The sequence below is a fragment of the Cucurbita moschata genome, unplaced genomic scaffold, assembly GCF_002738365.1.
Source record: "Cucurbita moschata cultivar Rifu unplaced genomic scaffold, Cmos_1.0 Cmo_Scf00060, whole genome shotgun sequence".
Taxonomy (NCBI): domain Eukaryota; kingdom Viridiplantae; phylum Streptophyta; class Magnoliopsida; order Cucurbitales; family Cucurbitaceae; genus Cucurbita; species Cucurbita moschata.
Window position 1 is genome coordinate 308,914 of NW_019268576.1, and position 19,461 is coordinate 328,374.

A 19,461-nucleotide genomic window follows, 5' to 3' on the forward strand; every position below is an offset into this window, starting at 1 on the left:
TATATATATATATATATATATATATATATATATATATATATATATATATATATATATATATTTTAAATTTAATAAAAAAACTAGTGGGTTGGGTGAATTATTTATATATTTATGAAAAATATATAGAATATTAATTACCGAAATGATAATTCTGTTGATACATATTTAAATTTATTAAGTTAAAAAAAATAAAATTATAAAAAATAATAATAAAAAAAAAGAATTAAATTCAAGTGGTTTGATTGCTTTAATGGAAAGGAAAGTGAAGGAAGAAGAGAGCCTAAATTTAGGTTAACGTCAATTCAATCACATGCTTCTGTGCCCTCAAAAGATCCTTTTTTCACATGCCCCCGTTTTTTTTACGGGTTTTTTTAAATTTAATTAAATTTAATTTTTTTAATAATTAATTCGCTAGCCTGTAATATTTTTTTAGTTTATTTTATTTTATTAGTTTTAATGATAAATTTGGATGGTACGATATAATATTAAAATTTGTGGGTCACTTGTGAATTAAAAATGCATTTTAACATAATTAATAATGTAAGGATATTTTCTAATTTTAAAAGAATATTATAATTATATTATTTGAATGAAATTGGGCATAAAATAAAATTGATTGTATGGGATGAATGCATGAGAATGAAGGAAAAAGAAATTGAGAAAGGGTTGTACCTTGTTTACCTTGAGAGTGGGTGTAGGCCTCCATGGTCGGACCACTATGAACCATACACTTATCTTCTTATTTTTCCTTCTTTACTGCTATTCTTCTTTACCATTTTCAGCATTCTTTGTTTTCATGTGCGTGGAAGAAAAAGTGAATGGAAGAATCGACTTTCTTTGAAGTCACGTAGCCTAAATCTTGTCCTGTCCTAATATAGAACGGGTTTGTCAGGAAGGAGTTTCTACACCCTTGTAGAGAATGAGGGATCTCAACGCATTTGTCAGGGAGAAAATGCCACACCCTTATAAGGAACGGAGATTTCACCATCCACCCTCTTGAGGACCCAACTGTTAGGAATCACGACTCTCCACAATGGTATGATATTGTCCACTTTGAGCATAAGCTCTCATGGCTTTGCTTTGGGCTTCCCCAAAAGGCCTCATACCAATGAAGATAGTATTCCTCACTTATAAACCCATGATCTTCCACTAAATTAACCAATGTGGGACACTCCCAATCCCAATAATCCTCAACACCAACGTCCTCACTGGCACAGCTCTTGGTGTCTAGCACTGATATTGTAGCAGCCCAAGTCCACTGCTAGCAAATATTACAAATCCACTCCCTTGGCCTTGGAGTCCAACGTCCTTGCTGGCACACCGCTCGGCGTTCTGTTCTAATACTATTTGTGATAGGTCAAGCTCACTGTTAGCATATATTATCCTTTTTGGGCTTCTTCTCAAGGTTTTTAAAATGCATCTGTTAGGGAGAAGTTTCCACACTCTGTAAAAAATTAGGGATCTCACAATCCACTCCCTGTGAGGCTCATTATGCCCTAATATAGAAGGTGTCATACCCTTATAAGGAATGGAGATTTCACAGTCCACCCTCTTGGGAGCCCAACGTCCTTGCTGGCACACCGCCTGGTGTCTAGCTCTGATATTGTAACAGCCCAAGTCCTAACAAATATTACTTTCCAAGAGAAGTTTTCACACCGTTATAAAGGAATGCTTCGTTTCCCTCTCCAACCGATGTGGGATCTCACAATCCACCTCTCTTGGCTTTGGGGGTCCAACGTTCTCACTGGCACACCGCCCAGTGTTCTGCTCTGATACCATTTGTAACATGTCAACCTCATTGTTAGCATATATTGTCCTTTTTGGGCTTCTTCTCAACGTTTTTAAATGATCTGTTTAGGGAAAAGTTTCCACACTCTTATAAGAAATGTTTCGTTCTCGATAATTTCTTGTTGAAGTAAGTAAGGGATACAATGTGAAGTAAAAGTATGTTAATTAATATAAAAAAAAAAACAATGTGATAGTCAAAAGCTAAAGGCATGACAATCTTCCCTATTTTTATTTAGTAAGTGGGAAGGAAGAGGAAGACCAAGCAATATGGACAATCTTTTATGTTTCTCCAAAATTTCAAAATTTCCCACTTTAGGGCTTCAAATTTGAAAGAATTAAGAATGTTGACTAAACACACATCAACAAAGAGAGGAATATTTAATTCAGTGCAATATCTAGTTACAAAAGCGTCCAATTCATGGCCCCCATCAACGATTATTACCCCCTAATATCTACAAAATCTTTTGAATAATCAACTTCGTTTTTTACTATCACAATGTCGACCTATAAAAACAACTCTTCTTCGTATCTATTTTGTCACGCTTTCTTTGAAAAGTAGGATGCTTAAGCGTTTGAGTGAATGATTGTGCCTTCTAAAAAAATCTTTTTTAAAAAAATAAAAAAATAGTAATAATTGAATGGTTAGATAACTTTCTATATCACATCTTTTTAATGATCTAAACTTGTACGCATAATTTAATTATGGTCTCGAATATTCTTTTACAAAGAAAAAAATCAACCAATCTCGTATGTTCTTGACGTTCGTATTTTAATTGAAATAAATTTGACCCTAAGTCATCCCTTTATTTTCTCTCACTCTCCTAGAACATCAAAGGCCAAAAAAAAGAAGAAGAAGAAGAAGAAAAAGAAAAGGGTTTAAAAATGGTTAATAAATTAATAGTTTGGTTGAGAAAACGTATGGGGTTTGTCAGTGATTGCGGGAGAAGGCAGAAAAGGTGTCGGTGGTTTCAGCTCTTGGTTTCCATTCGGTGCCTGAGACTTTGGGACCAAAGAAATGCCATTCTAACAGCAAAATCCATTTAATGGCAGAAATGACCATAGGAGGGATTGCGACAGTTGGATACGCTGTCGTTTCATCGACCCTCTTTCTCTTTCTCTTTCTCTAAATATTTTCATTTACTATGAAGTATAAGGTAAGAAATCCTTCCACTTAATGGAAAGACATGTTACGGAGAAGTGATGGAATGAAATTTTGCTTAGACAAGATTATCCAAAGTTGGTGTAATAATTATTGATGTTTGTTTAACCTAGGTTTCATGCACATGGATGGTCTTGTCTATGTGTGACATCCAAAAAGGAGGTCAATAGTCTCGATCTCTGCTTAGGTTGCAAGAAAAATGTTGTTTATTCGACTCCCAAGTTTAGTATGTATGCTTGATTGAAATCGAGAAGTCGAGCTTTTGTTTCTACTGTGTTTGCAAATTTTTGTAAACGCTCATATTAAATGACATTAAATGACTCGTAGAAGCTTTTAAATAAATGGTTTTAGGTAAGTTTTTAATACAAAATAGTATTTGGATTTTTTTTTTTTTTTTAAAGAGCAAATGGTGTTTGTTGGATGAATAATTTTGAGATAATCTGTATTATTTGAATGTTAAGGAGGGATAGGAGTTGTTAAATGATTAATTGGTGGGAAAATAATAATTGTGGGAGATTTTGATTTGGTATGAACAAAAGAGGCAAAATTTGATTGCTCTAAAAGGACGTTAGTTATGTGAGAAACCTAAGCAATCCAGATCCAAATAAAGGCATTTAATGAAATAAAATTAACTTTGGACGGAATAAAAAAAAAAAACGAAAAAAAGAAAACCCCTTTGGCATTAATTTCTTGAATAGGGTTTAAAATAATGCACTTTTCCCCCCATATTCTCCTTTTTTGCATCAGATTTATGACTGAGAAAAGAAGCTTTTTACCCTCTGATTACGCTGGAACAAGCGCACCCCTTTTGACCCTAAATTCCTATTACTCACCTCCACCCCCTTCCACACCCCTCCTGAGACATGTCACCCTCCTGAAACATGTCACTCTCCCACTTTTATAGGTCTCTTATATGCGATTGAGTGACACTCACTCTCACCCTAAGTAAATCAGCCAACTCAAAATCATGTCGCGTTCGATCTAACAACGTATACTCAATCTTCTATCTCTACTTTCGGAAGAAGATTTTAGAAAATGGGAGCAAAGAGAGATTTTAAAAAGAGAATTTAAAAATAAGATTTGAGAGAGATGAAGAATGCGTTACATGGCTATAAGCAAAGAAAGAAATATCATAACTTATAATTCAAGGTAGAAATAATTGACGACTAGTCACATTCTCCCCTATAATACATTCTAAAACATTTCAAGTCTAACTTCACCAATGAATCAATCAGACAATTTGATTACCGTCCCCCACAACATTTAAGATGAAAAAATTAAAAAAAAAACTCGAGGTGATATAAAATATATCAAACATGCAATTACTATAACTTTAGAGACACTTGAATTCATAGTTGGTTCGTTTTACTAACAACTATGAGACCATTCCCTAGTAGTTGATATTCAAATAATGTAATGGTAATGTGACGTTGAATCGACATAAATGGGAAAGCGGAAGAGATGGAGAGGAGGTAAGCAAAGCTATGGATAGAAAAATATAATGACCCCTACAATTTTGGGTATTGAAATCTACCTTATATTAGAGGTACATAGCAGTAGCCTTATAAGAGAACAGCATGTGGAGGTTAATTGACTGTTGATTAATATGTATAACCAAACTATTGGCAAGAAATTGCAAAGGCATTGCCCATCTTTTGAGGTTTAGGCAGCTCAGTTACCATATATTATTTTCTTTGAAAGTGGCAATTCAAACAAGAAAGGTCCACTTCTCTTTTGCTTTCTTTCTCCTTTGAGTGTGTGAGTGAGATTTTTTGCCAACAAAATCAAAATATCTATGTGTTATTTCTATTGTCACAAATATATCCTTATCCCTATTCTTTTGAAAGAGACGCATCTATGACCAACAAAATCGTAATACGACCTAATATCTCTTAATAATATCTACCTTCAAAATAATTTTCGAACTAAAAAAGAATTCCTTAGCATTAATCACAAATAACACCAACCATTTGAATGATATAAACATATACTTGAAAATGATGACATTGTGTGGGACAAACTAAAAGAAATTATGAGATAATCAAGAATTTAAAAAGAAAAAACATATCAGAAAAAACTCATCAAAATAAGAGTGATTATGAAGCTACCAAACTTCTCATAAGAATATGACTCCACTTTTTTCCATGTGAAGAAAAATTAAAGGCTTATGATCCTTTCACAAAGAGAGGAGTAATTATGTTTCCCTTAGTTTTGGAAATTTCCAAAATTCCATAAAAATTTATAGGTATTTTTGTATGCTACTTTCAACTTTATCACATGGTTTAAACAAGCAATACATGCTCTATACGAAACAAGCAAATAACGCCCCACATTAAACTTAGTGCAAACTTTGTCCACAAAAGGAGAGCCTAGGGAATATTTTGTTGGCAATTTTAATTAGTATGAGTTTGAATTTTTTTGTTTTTAGTTTTTTTTTTCTTTTTACTTGTAGCATGTATATTGTAAATGTGCATGCCTAGCCTAAGAAATAAATTTTAGAAATCTAAATTTATTAAGTTCCAGGAATTAGCAAACCCACGATTTATATAACCTACTTACCAAACTATACATTCAGCTTATCGACCTAAGTTATACAAACCTAATTCACAAGTCAAACATCTCTTAAAGTTTTTCTCAGCCCAAGGTGGGAATTCAAACCTCCTAATCAAATTTTTGGTCTAGAGTAAATGTTTTAGCCATTTGAGAATGATTAGGTTGACAATATCTTATAAAGGTTTTATCAAACTCATCTACAATAGTCAGAACAACTAATTTCTATATACAAATAAGATATACATCCTTAAAAGTTGCTCAAAATTACCTTGTAAAATTAAGTTAATACTTAGTTCTTCTAATCTTCTCAATATTTGGGGTGCAACTAAAGTCTCATTTTAACTAAGAAAAGAGTAGACCAAAATTATATAAAGATAACTATCTTCCATGGTATAAAACTCATAATTCTAGTTGAAAAAACACAAAAGAAAAAGTTTGGGTATTTTTCTCCTAGACTTTAAAATCATCCAACTTTTAATGGGAAGCAAAACTAAAGGGGGCCTCTGTGCATTCTAGGGAGAGAGAGAGAGAGTGTGTCCCATAGACGCATATAAAAGGAGACCCCCACCGATTGGTCCAATTCCTATCTCTATAAATTAAAATCTTTTCCTGCATGCCCAATACTCACTTTGCTTTCTCTCTTCTCTCTCTCTCTCTCTCTCTCTCTCTCTCTCTCTCTCTACTGAGCACAGGGAAAAAGAAACAGCAAGGGGCAAAGGAAAGAAAAATATGCTTGCAGAAGAGAAGTCCCAAAAGTACCCGACAATGCCAGAGGTACGAATTCTTAAAGAAAAAAACTTCTCAGAGAATATTAAAATAATGGCACTATATATTTAATTGCATACCTGTTTGCTAACCTTCTGGTCCTCTCCTTCGTCTTTTTTTCCTCCTTTTTTCAAGGTTCTGGACGAGCTCAAGCAAATGGCTGACATTGGCTTCCCTGTTTTAGCAATGGGATTAGTGAGTTACCTCAAAAACATGATCTCAGTCATTTGCATGGGTAGGCTTGGTACTCTTCATCTCGCTGCTGGTTCTTTAGCCATAGGCTTCACAAATATCACTGGCTATTCAGTTCTCTCTGGCCTCGCAATGGGAATGGAGCCACTCTGCAGCCAAGCCTTTGGCTCTCACAATTCCTCCATTGCATTTCTCACTTTACAAAGAACGGTTCTTATTTTGCTTTTTGCTTCTTTTCCCATTGGGATTCTTTGGCTCAATTTGGAGCCTCTCATGTTGGTTCTTCACCAGAACCCAGAAATCACTAGAATTGCTGCTGTTTATTGCCGTTTTGCAGTCCCTGACTTGGTGTTGAACAGCCTCCTTCACCCTTTGCGTATTTACCTACGAAACCAAGGCACCACGTGGCTTGTCATGTGGTGCAATTTGTTGGCTATTCTCCTACATGTTCCCATCGCCATTTTCTTGACTTTCCCTCTTGATCTTGGAATCCGTGGGATTGCTATCTCTAACTTTATAGCTAACTTCAATACACTTTTCTTCCTTTTACTCTATTTGATATTCTGCACTCGCAGAACCTTTTCCTCTTCCTCTTCCTCTTCCTCTTCCAAGGAGGCTAACCTGTTTGTGCCACTGAAAGGCACCGTCGCCGCTGGAACCGACGTCAGCGCTGCTGCCACAACGGGGGAGGAATGGGGAATGCTGATCAAATTGGCAATTCCTAGCTGCCTTGGAGTTTGCTTGGAATGGTGGTGGTATGAGTTTATGACCATTCTTACTGGCTACCTCTACAACCCACGGATTGCACTCGCAACTTCAGGCATTGTAATTCAAACAACTTCACTAATGTACACATTACCAATGTCTCTCAGTGCGGCCGTCTCCACCAGAGTCGGCCACGAGCTCGGCGCCGGCCGGCCCAAGAAGGCACGACTGGCGGCGGTGGTGGCGATAGGATTGGCGTTGGTGGGTTCATTGATGGGGCTCGCATTGACCACCATAGGCAGAAGGACGTGGGGAAGCGTTTTCACAAAAGATGAGGGAATTCTAGAGCTGACAATGGCGGTTCTGCCCATAATCGGACTGTGCGAGCTGGCAAATTGCCCACAAACAACAAGCTGCGGGATTCTGAGGGGAAGTGCAAGGCCAGGGATCGGAGCAGGAATAAACTTCTATTCATTTTACATGGTGGGGGCGCCGGTGGCGGTGTTGTCGGCGTTTGTTTGGAAGTTTGGGTTTGTGGGTCTTTGCTATGGACTTTTGGCAGCTCAGATGGCATGTGTGGTCTCAATCTTAATAGTTGTGTTCAATACAGATTGGGAAATGGAGTCGATCAAAGCCAAAGACTTGGTAGGCAAAAGCACCGATAATGTCTTCGCACATGCAATCCACACAGCCATACGCGAGGAAGGTCCTGAATTTCTCAAAGAATCGCCTGTTCAAAAACAAGACACACAGAGTTAGATTTAATTTTTCAAAAGTAAGCATGATATATAAGCATAATTTAGGATATAATAGGAAGGTATACTATATATTACAATTAATTATCTCCATTTTTCTTTAAAGCCTATTATTTTGTTTGATTTCGGGTAAATTGGGGTTAATTGGCATTGGGATATGTTTGTAATATATTTAGATAGTGAAATATTTTTGTTTAGTTTCGTGTTTTTGGGTGGGGGGAATTTGGTGTCATATCAATGGATGAGATTTCCCTTTCGAATATGATCGGAAACTATATAACGAAAAAAATGGAAGAGGCATATGGAAGCACAGTAATAGACCAGCCATGTGTGGTGTGGTGTGTGTGTGGCCATTGAGACAACAAAAATGAACCGTTCGCTACGCCACAGTGTATTCGTACATGCAAATGCATGGCTGATAATAAACAATCCTTCAACAATACAACTACCACATTCTTCATTCATATCATCATTCATACATATACGATGTTGGACATTATAGTCATTTCCAGGGCTAGATCTTCAGTTATGGTGGCGGAGCAGACAAATTTATGGGTTTTTCTTTTCCTTTTTCTGAGAACACACCTTTTTTTACACACATGATGACGTAAAGAAATGTTCGTACTATCAACTTGCGATGATAAGCTTCATTAATAACTTCTAAACTTAGGCATGTGCTAGAACTTGGAATCTGGTATATACCACATCACATTAGCCTGATTCTTCCTTTTTTATGGTACAAAGCAATGCTGGACCAAAATATCCAAAAAGTGGTCCAAATTTGAACCATGTAGAAGATGCTTTACAGCTCTCCTGTTGTAACTCTTCTTTTAAAAAGTTTGTGCCAGGGCCAGATTTTGGAGAGATCAAGAGTTTTACCAACTTGCAGCTAATTTCACAGAACTATTAGATCTTAGTATATTTGCTGTTAGAGAAATTCATAAGATACTTAATTCTACTAGGATCACTGTAGTTTGAATTCATTTCCTCTAAACTCAAAATTCTATTAGGCTTCAACTCATTTCCTCTACATGTTTTCATTGTCCTTTATTGATTCTATATAACGATAGTTCAATTTTTTTTTTCGTCAATCCTATTGTTACATACGTGTTCTTATTCTAACTTCTCAAGTTAAGGATCATTCAGATCACCTCAACCAGAAACAAGCTTTGAAAACTTAGAATCTAACCTGGTTTACTGTACTAAATAGTAAATATTGTTTTGACAAGTATAAAACAGTTTCATATCATTATTACTAAGCAGCAGCTAAATCATACAAAGCCAACTGATAAATGCTCCTGTCTTGGGGTTGGGTTTTTCATTAAGAAGGAAAAATGAAAGGCTTGGCTAAATTTAAGGCTTTTGTGCGTGTTTGGGAGGCAAAGAAGCTGTATAAACCTGATTACCTTACCTGTCATCCATTTCTGGGGTATGGCGCTCCTCTTGTTTCAAACTCAAACGAGCAAAAGTAATTAAAACGTTGAATCCAGCTTCCTTCCCTGTGTGCAAGAAAAGCAGCAAATTAATGTCAAACAATTAGAGAACTGAATTGTCGTTCAAGATCAGTGCCTTTATGTCCACCGATTGCTGACCCTTCAACTAATTAACAGAGACTGAACCTGTGCCAACGGAGTTTCAAATCCAACATTTCTGCCAACAGAAAGCAAGCTTCATCAACAGTTTCATTTAATAATAACTTTTAATCATTAGAGGCCTAAAATGTATTGATTGCTCTTTGCAAAACAGAATTCAAAAAGTTGTGCAAATCTGCTTACTTCCCAATGGGGTGCAAAATCGGTGGTTAAGATAAAGATGTTAAGTTGTAACAAAAAGTAAAATTTTGGTTTGATTTTGACTCTTGATACTTAACTTTTGAAGTAATTGTATCATATGGAATCAAAGCATGTGCGATGCAGAGTAGAGACAATTTTGGCTTTAAGAGTAATATGGGATTCAAACCTATGGCTTACAATAGAGATTATCACCCGACTGATCTAAAGATAATTGAATCTTATTCCCAGAAATGATTAATTGAGACTTTTCAATTTCTTCTTTTTTTCTTTTTTTTTTTTGAAAAAAAAAAGGAAAGAACTATGCAGGGGGGTAACCAAATTATGCAGAGACATTACATCAAACACCTAGCGTGCAACAGTAGTGGCGCGCATACTTTACACCATGGACCACCAAGGCAAGATTCTACATTACTAATCAAACTCCATTTCCACGACAACGATGATATAGTAATGAAACGACCTGAAAACGACTGTCATTAGCCTAATGAGTGAGATGGAATCTCCATAACGATAAGGACGAATTTGCTTTCTAATTCGAAACAAAACAGCCTCAGCAGAAGCAAAAAAAAAAAAAAAAAAAAAAAAAAAAAAAAAAAAAAAAGCACAAGAAATATGCATAAACATGAGAAGACTTAACTCACATCGAATATTTGTAAATTGGCTGCATAACTCTGAATTGCATCGTGGAAAAATTCATTTTCCGATCCCTGTAAGAAAATTTCAAAACCGAGAAAATTGAAAAATTCATCAGAAATTTTATTTAGCGCCAATATAAAATAAGTTACCAATCAGTCCCAATGTTTCTGTTTGCTTTTTCAACTCCAATGAACGAATTGGCCTCTATTTGGCGAGATGCCGCGAAACATCCACCAGATATTGGACACTGCAAGAAGACAAATATCAAGAAGCTCGTTTGTGTAGCTTACATGGCGAACATAATCCGGCAGTGCTAAGGATAATAAAGCAGGCCTAGTCCTAGTGTACCGATATAACAGCATCAACGACACGATTGTTCCCCAACTATCTCGACTTCGATCAACATATTAATTAACTCCATTAGCAACAGCAAACTTGAATCCCATTTTTTCTGGATCAAATTCTCCATTGTTCATCAATGCTCGGTGAGAAAAATTCACCAACACTCGACAGTACGTCCACTACGCCAAATCGTTTTCGTCGCACGCTGTGATGATCGGTCGCCATTGATTTGGAATTGGATGAACTTTTTCGCACTGATTTGACTTCCGATGCAAGAAAAAAAAAAAAGAAAAGGAAAATTAATGGAATAACTGAAATTATAGAGAAAATCAATTCAGTTCTGATTCTGGAGACGATAACAGTTCCAAAAGCGGGATATGTTGAACCTTTTGGCGGGTTTTTTTTTTCTTTTTTTAATGATAATGGGCCTCTGTGATCCGTCTGCTAATTGGGCCTATAAGCCCATTAATTATTTGGATCCAAAATGCAGAGTCAAGCCCACTAAATTGGCCCAATAATCAAAACTAAAATTTTAGCTTGACTCAATTTTCTTCAACATTTTTCTTCCATATTTATCCTTAAATTTTCTATATCACTTTGATAAAAATATATCATGTGGTAATGGGTAAACTTGTAAAATCACATCTAAATTGAATTTCAGTTAGATGAATTATTAACAAAAATGAAAATCTCACATAATCTCGACATTTGTAACATAGGTCAAGTTTGATCCGAGATTTAAACCTCTTAACATGTTAGTCAGATCTAGACCCTAATACGAAATGTTTTTTTTTTTCATTAATAAACAAAAAAAAATTATAAAATAATTCATAAATGTTTATATTTGTTCCACAAAAATTATTCCAATGTCCATAAAAGATAAAGTGGGTGAAAGACATTTGTTTGGGCACATGTGGTGATAATAATGGAGTGGAAAATTTGAATAATTTCACATTCCTCCTTATAATATGGACCACTATAATGGTTCATTGAACACCGCCATAAAATCCCCATTTTTTCCCCCATCAAATATGATGATAGCACTTTCACTTTCAAAAATAAAATAAAAATAAAATTTTATTATACCTTTGGCCCATAGATTTTTCTTTTCTTTTACCATAAATTTGTTTTTTTTACTTTGCTAAATTTAATTCTTAAAATTAAAATCCGAACATATAATTAATATTTTTAATATATTATATTATTACGCTTCTAAATATTTATTATAAATTGTTGAAATATATTAATATACTTTAAATAGAATTTTTACGTTCGAGTTCGAATCATAAGGTTTTGTACACCGCAGATGTACTTTTGAAGCTAAAATTGTTTGATGCTTTGAATTAAAGCCACCCTTTTCACATCCATGAAAGCTAACCAATATTTTTAAAAATATTTATTAAATAGTTAAATATTATTTTAAAAAATGGTCAAATAATAAATAATATAAAAAATTAAAATTAATATTATCAATTCCTCTCTCCTGAATTTATTATTTATTTAATTTAATTTATTATCTCTCACTTCATTTACTGTATTTCCTCCTATTTCACTGACTGATTTGACCTCCACGTGGCAGGTGATTAAATTAGTAGATTGGGAGTGTTAATTGATGTAGTCGCCGGCGCCGGCTTTTGTATTAAAATAAAAGTTGGTGAAACAAAAGATATCCAGCTCAAAGACAGCGCCGTTCTCATCACGTCTCACTCCATATCCCCACATCCAAACACCTGTAAACCCTACATTCTATTATACAAACTATTTTTTAAATAAATTTTAAAATTACAATATTTAAAAATTATTCAAACAGTTTCTCCTCCGAATTAGGTTAAAGATGGACGACCCAGATTGAACGAGGATATCCAGAGGCAAGAGCACGCATGGTGCATTGAACGAGCTGGTTCTTCTATATGATGTCGTTTTTGTATTAATTTTGTTTTTGTTGTAGGTCCACATTTACGGGTACACGTCGATTATTGTCATAAAAGTCGAGAACAATTAATAAAAAATAATTGAGAAAATATAAAATAAAAAAGAAGTGGAAAAGGAGAGTGAGGGGTTTTGTTTGTCATGCATTATTAGGGCACACGGAAGGCTCCCTTGAGAATAAGGGGACAGAAGAAAGGCAAGCAACTACCAAAACCAATCAAAAGGACGAAGGTAGAAAGTAAAATCATGGGAAATCCCTTCAATAATTTATTTTCTTTTTGTCGTTTTCAATGGCTTTTACCTTTTTTTTTTTTTTTAATTAATAAATCTAAAATAAAATAATTAATAATTTATGAAAAAAAAATTAAATAGTTTAAAAAAGAGAGTACAATACGTGTACTATGAATATATATTTGAAATAATAATAATAAGAAATAAGACGTAATTATATAGAAAAACAAGATTTCCTTTACTATATGATGTATGAGACGTACTAATTATGTGAGGTCCCACAAAAAAGAATCATTTCTGTTTTTATTTCTTTTTTCAGCCCACTCCCTACTAAAATTGCTAAAGTATCCCTAATATTTTAGAGAAATTCCAATTATGTCCTTAATATTTAAATTTTAAAATAAATAAATAATTTATTGGAGTTTATTTTTTTTTAATTTACTACTAAAATTAATTACAACGCAGGGGAAATAGGCAAATAAATAAAAAATAAATAAAAAGTCAAATTATGAATATAGTTTTAGATAATTTCAAATTTCCTGATTTATATAAAAAAAAACTAAAATTTATTTATTGGTTGACTTTTTACAAAATATTTTATTTTTAGAGTTAAATTAAAAATTATATAATTTAAAAAAAAATATTGAAGAAAAAAAATTGTAATTTAAATAAATAAATAAAAAAAGCAATAAAAAATAAAATGTAAAAGGAGAAAAAAGGGCGGGGGTACGTGGCAGTTAATAAGCAGTAGAAGTCAAATCGGTCGCTGCGCTGATCGTCCTTGTTTACTGCTGCATTAGCTGTGTAGTGGGCCCCACCACTCACCACCATCCGTACCATAATCATCTTCTTCTTCTTCTTTCCTTCTCATTTTCCCGTTTGCTTATTTATTTTCTTCCCTGAAAGAAACCAAGGAACCAGGAAACAAAATCGTCCCTGTTTTTTTTTCTTTCCCATTTTCTCCCTGAACTTAAATGCTCTTACAATGGTCGGTTTAAGCGTGATTCTGGAATCCAACCAGGGAGATTTTTGTAATAAATCATCCCAGGTTATCAGTAAAGCCTCCGTTATGAACCTCACCGTCAACTCCTCTTCTCGCAACCCTAATTCCTGCCTCCAGACGACGTCGCTTCGCCTCCATTCCTGCTATCTCTGTAATCAGAAGCTCTTGCCTGGGAAGGACATCTATATGTACAAGTAACTCTCTCTCTCTCTCTCTCTCTCGCTCTCTCTCTCTATATATATATATATATATTTATATTTGTATTTGTCTGATGATATTGTTGGGATTTAGGGGAGATAGGGGATTTTGCAGCGTGGAGTGTAGGTGCAGGCAGATTTTAATGGACGAAAAAGAGAGTATAATGAAGGAAAATTCATCGTCGAGTCGTTAAACGGCGTCGCTTTCGAGTTCGGAATCTGGTTCTTCTTCTTCGTCGACTTCAATGGCGGCTTCTCGTGACCGTAAATCCACGAGGAATCGGAGAGGAGAATTTGCGTATTGAGAGGGGAACAAGAACAAGAGAGAAATGAGTAGCGAAATTACGGAGTTACCCTTTTGTAATATAGTAAATGACGTTTTTGTCCTTGTGAGTTTTTTTTTTTTTTTTCTTTCTTCTTTTTGGTGTGCTCCCTAAAAGAGAAGCCATTAATCCATGAATGAAATGGTGAGCTCCCGCATTTTGGCTACTTCCTTGTCGGACAGTTTTTGGCGTTTTCTTTACCTCTCACGAGCCGTAAAAATGGTCAAATTATGTATACCTACAAGTAAAGGATATTTGATACCTTTCCAAAAAGTTCAACCGTTCTTTTTTTTATAATTATTATTTAAATAAATTATTTTATGGATCGAATTAATTTGATAAATTATTCAATTAAATAAATTAATTACAACTAAATAATATATATTTTTTAAGAGATGGGCATTTTTTAATTTCTTATTTTTATTATTAAAAATAAATAAATTATATAAGTGGATTAAATACTATGTTGACAAATATACCGTTGTCTTTGGTTAAATTTAATATTTTTAGCTTAATCTTATACTAAATCTTGACCGTTGGATATAAGTTCTTATTTTCTTTCACCCCTCATCTTTGTTCTATACGCTACATATTTGAAATATTCAATTTAGTAAATTATATTTTAATTTGCAGATAAGTAATATTTTGTGGTTGACTCAAGAAAATAAAATAAAAGAAAATATTTTGTAGCTGCCTTGGGGAAGAAGATTATTTTGGGAGACGAGTATAATAATTAGCTCAAATAAAGAAGTGGATACTATATTAAGTAATTTAGATTATCTTATTTCCAGGCCATATCTTTATTTATGATTATTACCTAAAAAAAGCCAAAGAAGATCGCATCTTTTGAAATCTCGGTTTTATAATAAGAGATAAACACAATTTTTTTTTTTTTAAATGTCTGTGAGTTCATTAATTAATTAATTTATTATTCGTAGGGAATGTTCTAGATTGCGCACGGAAAGGAAAAGGAACAGGCACAGATAGGGAAAGTACTTTAGGGAACAGCGAAAATTTTGAGAGTGAAAACTTGCTCTCGTAGGGCCGCCCAAATGTCCAAAGAAGTGCTGCTGGTTCTCCACCACATGTTTCAATCTTTTTACCATTTTTTATTACTTTCAAATTATATTTTAAAGGATACTTTTTATTTTTTATTTTAATTTTTACTAAAAAAATATAAAACATCCTAATAACTCAAATAATATTCATAATATAATATTATACCAATGTAATTTCTTAAAATTCAAATTTCAATTACAACATAAGCAACACACCTCAAGTAATCATATATATATTAAAATAGAAATATTTTCTCAGAAATGAATATAAAATTATTTAGATTCACATCTAGTAGCTTAAATTCTTAGTGTGCAGGTGATTTTTTTGCATAAAATAATCAAACCAAGTCAAAATAAAAAAAACAAAAAAAAAAAACCAAGATTTAAACAAAATTAGCAACTAGCCAAGGACCAATGATTCAAATTATTACAGAAGTAAAATTAGAAAAGTGAAATGCAACATGTGTAAGCTCCTAATAATGGAGAAGTGCTTCAAATGCAATCAAGGAGGAGGAAAAAGAAAGCTACTTTTGAACACAATGATTTTGAACAACAGAATGCTACAAACAAGCTGATTATGTCTACTTTAAAGGCTAAAGTGGTTTGAACAAAAATCATTAGTTATGGAAAAAGAAGAAGAAGACTGTCTTGTCCACAAGGAAATCATCATTTGATTAAAACGCGATGATCGTAATCAGTTAATAACATTCTTTAATCTGCATAATATACATGTTTATCAACCTGATTTGAATAGTAAAACTGCTTTCTGATCCAAGTAGAAGTAAACAAAGTGGTTTGTCTCGTGTGTCACATATGAACCTGCCATCCAAACAACAGAAGTTTAATATTCAGGACCATAGTTACAATTTACAAGAAAACTCCATTTTTAAAACCCCAATCAACATAAGGGGTGAATTGATATTTTCATTATGCTGAACAAAATCAATTAAATATTAAAGAACTAGCGTTATAACGTAGCCTAACGTGAATATAATATTATAACAAGCATTGCAACTCATTTATAAAGGGTAAAATGTCTACTTATTAGTTTGAATATCTTCTTTTCGAAGCTTTTGTTTTTAAGATTTTTTCAATGATCCATTGACATCGACATTCTAAATCTCGGTCATATTATTCATTTTAATGGTCACGACTTATCGTTAGCTTTCCATCAACTTAATGCTAAGATTATCTTGCTTCACAAAGATCACAAGATAAACTAATATCGAAAGAGATCTCCAATTTTGAATCTCTCAAAGGACCAACTTATGTCACACCATTCATTTCAACGACCATAGCTCATAATTTGTCTTTTGCTATGTATTTCTTGAAAAATATAAAGAAATTTATATGGAGCCATCTCGTGGTTCCATTTGCTAGAAAAGAGAATGGACAATCTGTAAATCGACTAAATTGAAAAAAAGGCAGATTTGAAAGAAAGGGGAATGTATAATAGATAACATGGCATAATGGGAAGACGCTGGAATGTTTTAGAATCTCCTTACTGCTATGACTAAAACGACACCTCACACCATTTCTCCATTATCCTCGACATGGACAAGTCTGATGACTTCTCAAATCCTTGTATGGGTTAAATAAAATGCACGAACAGGATTTGGAATATTTAGCTAGAAGTTCTGAAACATGAAATGAAGAAGAGTAAGTCTAATGGTTTGAGGATCGTATTAATCAACTAGCTATACATGTTGAAAACATTTTCATTGACACTGACCACTCGGGAGGTCTCTAGAAATATGAAGAAATCCTCTGTTTTTTCTTGTTGAATGATTTGGGATGTCTAATCTGTCCCTGGGTTCTAAATATGGTTTGGTGGCAAGAACTGAAAGCAACTTTTAAGAACTTTGAGACCTTGACAAAATTATTGAAGTAAAAAAGGAAATAAATGTGCTACGCGAACTTCACTAAATTATGGAGGTCAGAGTAGACTGTCTTACTCCATGGGACAGAAAGGGACCCTTTTCCACTATGCTGCTTGACCGTCATTGATTAGGTTGGCAACTCAAAACCGAAAACAAAGACTTTGACAGAAACATTAATGCAACCAACCCATAAGAACCAGCTTAAAGTGTTAAGATGTTCTTACGTTCAAGAGGGACAACTTCTAGACGTGCCAAATAGTTTTGGTTTCTTTTTTATATCTTTTGATCCACCTATTTCCAACTCGACTAATCTAACAGGACAACTATCTCAGGGAACCAACCACCTTCATGAAACTAATAGTGATCGCCTCGAAGAGACAACAGATCAGTTCATAGTAATTCTGAGTCCAAATTTCATGAAAAAAACTAAGGTCCGAGGATAAAAGGCAAGGGAATGGGAAAATTGAGAAGAAACATTGTCATGGACCCTGGAAAGTTATTTACAATTCTAAACCAGCTCAATTCAATGAAATACAATGGAAGAACATCGTTTTTATCAAATGCAGATGAATAAATTGAAGATCCACAATCTAGGAATAGCACTCCTTTTTCTACTAAACTAGTTTAACCAGAACAGACATTTTTAATAAGAAATCTACAGGCTTAGATCTATTCCAATCAGATTTTAAAACTTCGCTAGCCAGCAGACTTAGAACCGGAAGGAAGCTTGTCAAGCAGCAAAATCACGAAAAAAATAAGCTAGAGATTAGAAAAATAGAGAGATCAGTTACCGAAATTACGACCAACAATGCAATGCCAGGTCGGTCCATGCCTCTTATCGAACTCTTTCTTAATATACTCCGCTACATCTTTCTCTACACTATGCTTTTCAAATGCCTGTACCAAAATCCCGAATAAACTGAGGATCATAAGAAAGAACAGCAGTTCAAAAATGAAATTCGTACTCGAAATTTGAACAATAGCAATCGAGAAAAGAGAGCTAACAACTATGGCGACATCAACAGCCTCCTTCTGCACATCACCAAACATATCGGCACTCTTAATGACGATTTTCTTGCCTGTAGTCGCCACCGCCATCGGTTTCCGATCTTCCGAAACAGTTTTCACCATTTGATTTCCTTGAATGCTTCTCTTCGCATCGTTGCTCATTTTCTCCGCTTCTTCTCCTATCTTCGTCGATTCGGTAGGTGGATGCTACAATAAGAGGAGCTTATACACAATCTCTGCAACCTTTTCGTTTCGAAATTTGGAATTACTTTATACTTCGACTGGTAATCGTAATTTCTCAGAATCTGAGAGGACAAAAGATTTTTAACTCTTTCTGGAATTTATTGCAGCTTTTGCAATCTGTCCGAATGAAGCCGTCGGTGAAATCAGTTCTCCAGTACAGTTGCCAAATACGCCGTCGTTTCGCCTCTTCGAAGAGTTAATTCAGCGTTAGAACGACCGCCCTTTCTAGTCTACCCTTCGTTTTGCCTCCAAAAAAAAAAAAAAAAAAAAAAAAAAAAAAANTACCCTTCGTTTTGCCTCCAAAAAAAAAAAAAAAGAAAAGAAATAATAAATATTAAATTGCATTTTTAGTTCATCAAATTATTTATTTTTTTGTACATTCATAGAATTAAGTATTAAGATGAAATTATAATTAAAAATGAAAAAAAAACAAATATAAATTTAAATATAATATGCACAATTTTTTTTTAGATAATTCCAATTTTTTTTTATTGATTATAAATATTGAATTATTGACAAATTAAAATGTCCCTTTTTTTTGGTTATCCATATCTAAATGTTTCCGCATTTCAATACCAATCTCTTACGACTTCCAAGAAAAAAGAATTAAAAAAATATTTTAATACCTCACTACATCCAATCAGAAGAAGACAGCACAGCGTCTGAAATTAAAAAAAAATTAAATCAACGGATTTGCTGGCTTATCCACCTGCCAACAACTTGATGACGTGGCTGCTCTATTTTATTTCCTACTTTATTATTTGGAAATTATTAATATTATTTAATTTCATTAAGACTTAGTTTCTCGTTGGGTAATTATTGTTGATATTTGAAAGAAGAGAAGGAAGAGAAATAATATTTTTAAATTAAAAATTAATAAATATAATAAAAGGGTAAAATA

The 19,461-nt window shown here is 33.8% G+C and overlaps 3 protein-coding genes and 1 long non-coding RNA gene across 7 annotated transcripts; 2 read left to right on the forward strand and 2 right to left on the reverse strand.

The window, feature by feature from the left end:
* The first annotated feature begins 6,082 nt into the window (after positions 1 to 6,082).
* LOC111436829 (protein DETOXIFICATION 55-like) lies at positions 6,083 to 8,177 on the forward strand. Its single transcript, XM_023074592.1, has 2 exons — positions 6,083 to 6,274; positions 6,401 to 8,177. Exons 1-2 carry the CDS (start codon positions 6,230 to 6,232, stop codon positions 7,919 to 7,921), a joined length of 1,566 nt encoding a protein of 521 aa, XP_022930360.1. The 5' UTR covers positions 6,083 to 6,229; the 3' UTR covers positions 7,922 to 8,177.
* On the reverse strand, positions 7,813 to 11,026 carry LOC111436836. Of its 4 annotated transcripts, XR_002709341.1 has the most exons (6): positions 10,695 to 11,026; positions 10,496 to 10,593; positions 10,352 to 10,417; positions 10,047 to 10,170; positions 9,329 to 9,567; positions 7,813 to 7,892 (listed from the first exon to the last, which is right to left on the reverse strand). It is a non-coding gene; the product is annotated as an uncharacterized LOC111436836 (long non-coding RNA). The 4 variants fall into 4 exon arrangements; XR_002709342.1 differs by lacking the exon at positions 10,047 to 10,170; XR_002709340.1 differs by having other exon boundaries at positions 9,329 to 10,170.
* Positions 11,027 to 13,739: 2,713 nt separating this feature from the next.
* LOC111436914 (protein MARD1) lies at positions 13,740 to 14,537 on the forward strand. The gene is made up of 2 exons (XM_023074705.1): positions 13,740 to 14,045; positions 14,143 to 14,537. Exons 1-2 carry the CDS (start codon positions 13,834 to 13,836, stop codon positions 14,240 to 14,242), a joined length of 312 nt encoding a protein of 103 aa, XP_022930473.1. The 5' UTR covers positions 13,740 to 13,833; the 3' UTR covers positions 14,243 to 14,537.
* Positions 14,538 to 16,073: 1,536 nt separating this feature from the next.
* LOC111436746 (dynein light chain 1, cytoplasmic-like) lies at positions 16,074 to 18,719 on the reverse strand. Its single transcript, XM_023074458.1, has 3 exons — positions 18,315 to 18,719; positions 18,101 to 18,206; positions 16,074 to 16,248 (listed from the first exon to the last, which is right to left on the reverse strand). Exons 1-3 carry the CDS (start codon positions 18,477 to 18,479, stop codon positions 16,166 to 16,168), a joined length of 354 nt encoding a protein of 117 aa, XP_022930226.1. The 5' UTR covers positions 18,480 to 18,719; the 3' UTR covers positions 16,074 to 16,165.
* Between the last annotated feature and the right edge of the window lie 742 nt (positions 18,720 to 19,461).

Excerpts from the sequence above, each read along its gene's own strand:
- LOC111436746 (XM_023074458.1), bottom strand. The coding sequence starts at position 18,479 with ATGAGCAACGATGCGAAGAGAAGCATTCAAGGAAATCAAATGGTGAAA. Across the intron at positions 18,207-18,314 it reads CTGTTGATGTCGCCATAGTT|GCATTTGAAAAGCATAGTGT; the intron begins GTTAGCTCTCTT and ends ATTTTGGTACAG. Across the intron at positions 16,249-18,100 it reads CATTGTTGGTCGTAATTTCG|GTTCATATGTGACACACGAG; the intron begins GTAACTGATCTC and ends TTTGGATGGCAG.
- LOC111436914 (XM_023074705.1), top strand. The coding sequence starts at position 13,834 with ATGGTCGGTTTAAGCGTGATTCTGGAATCCAACCAGGGAGATTTTTGT. Across the intron at positions 14,046-14,142 it reads AAGGACATCTATATGTACAA|GGGAGATAGGGGATTTTGCA; the intron begins GTAACTCTCTCT and ends GTTGGGATTTAG.
- LOC111436829 (XM_023074592.1), top strand. The coding sequence starts at position 6,230 with ATGCTTGCAGAAGAGAAGTCCCAAAAGTACCCGACAATGCCAGAG. Across the intron at positions 6,275-6,400 it reads AGTACCCGACAATGCCAGAG|GTTCTGGACGAGCTCAAGCA; the intron begins GTACGAATTCTT and ends CCTTTTTTCAAG.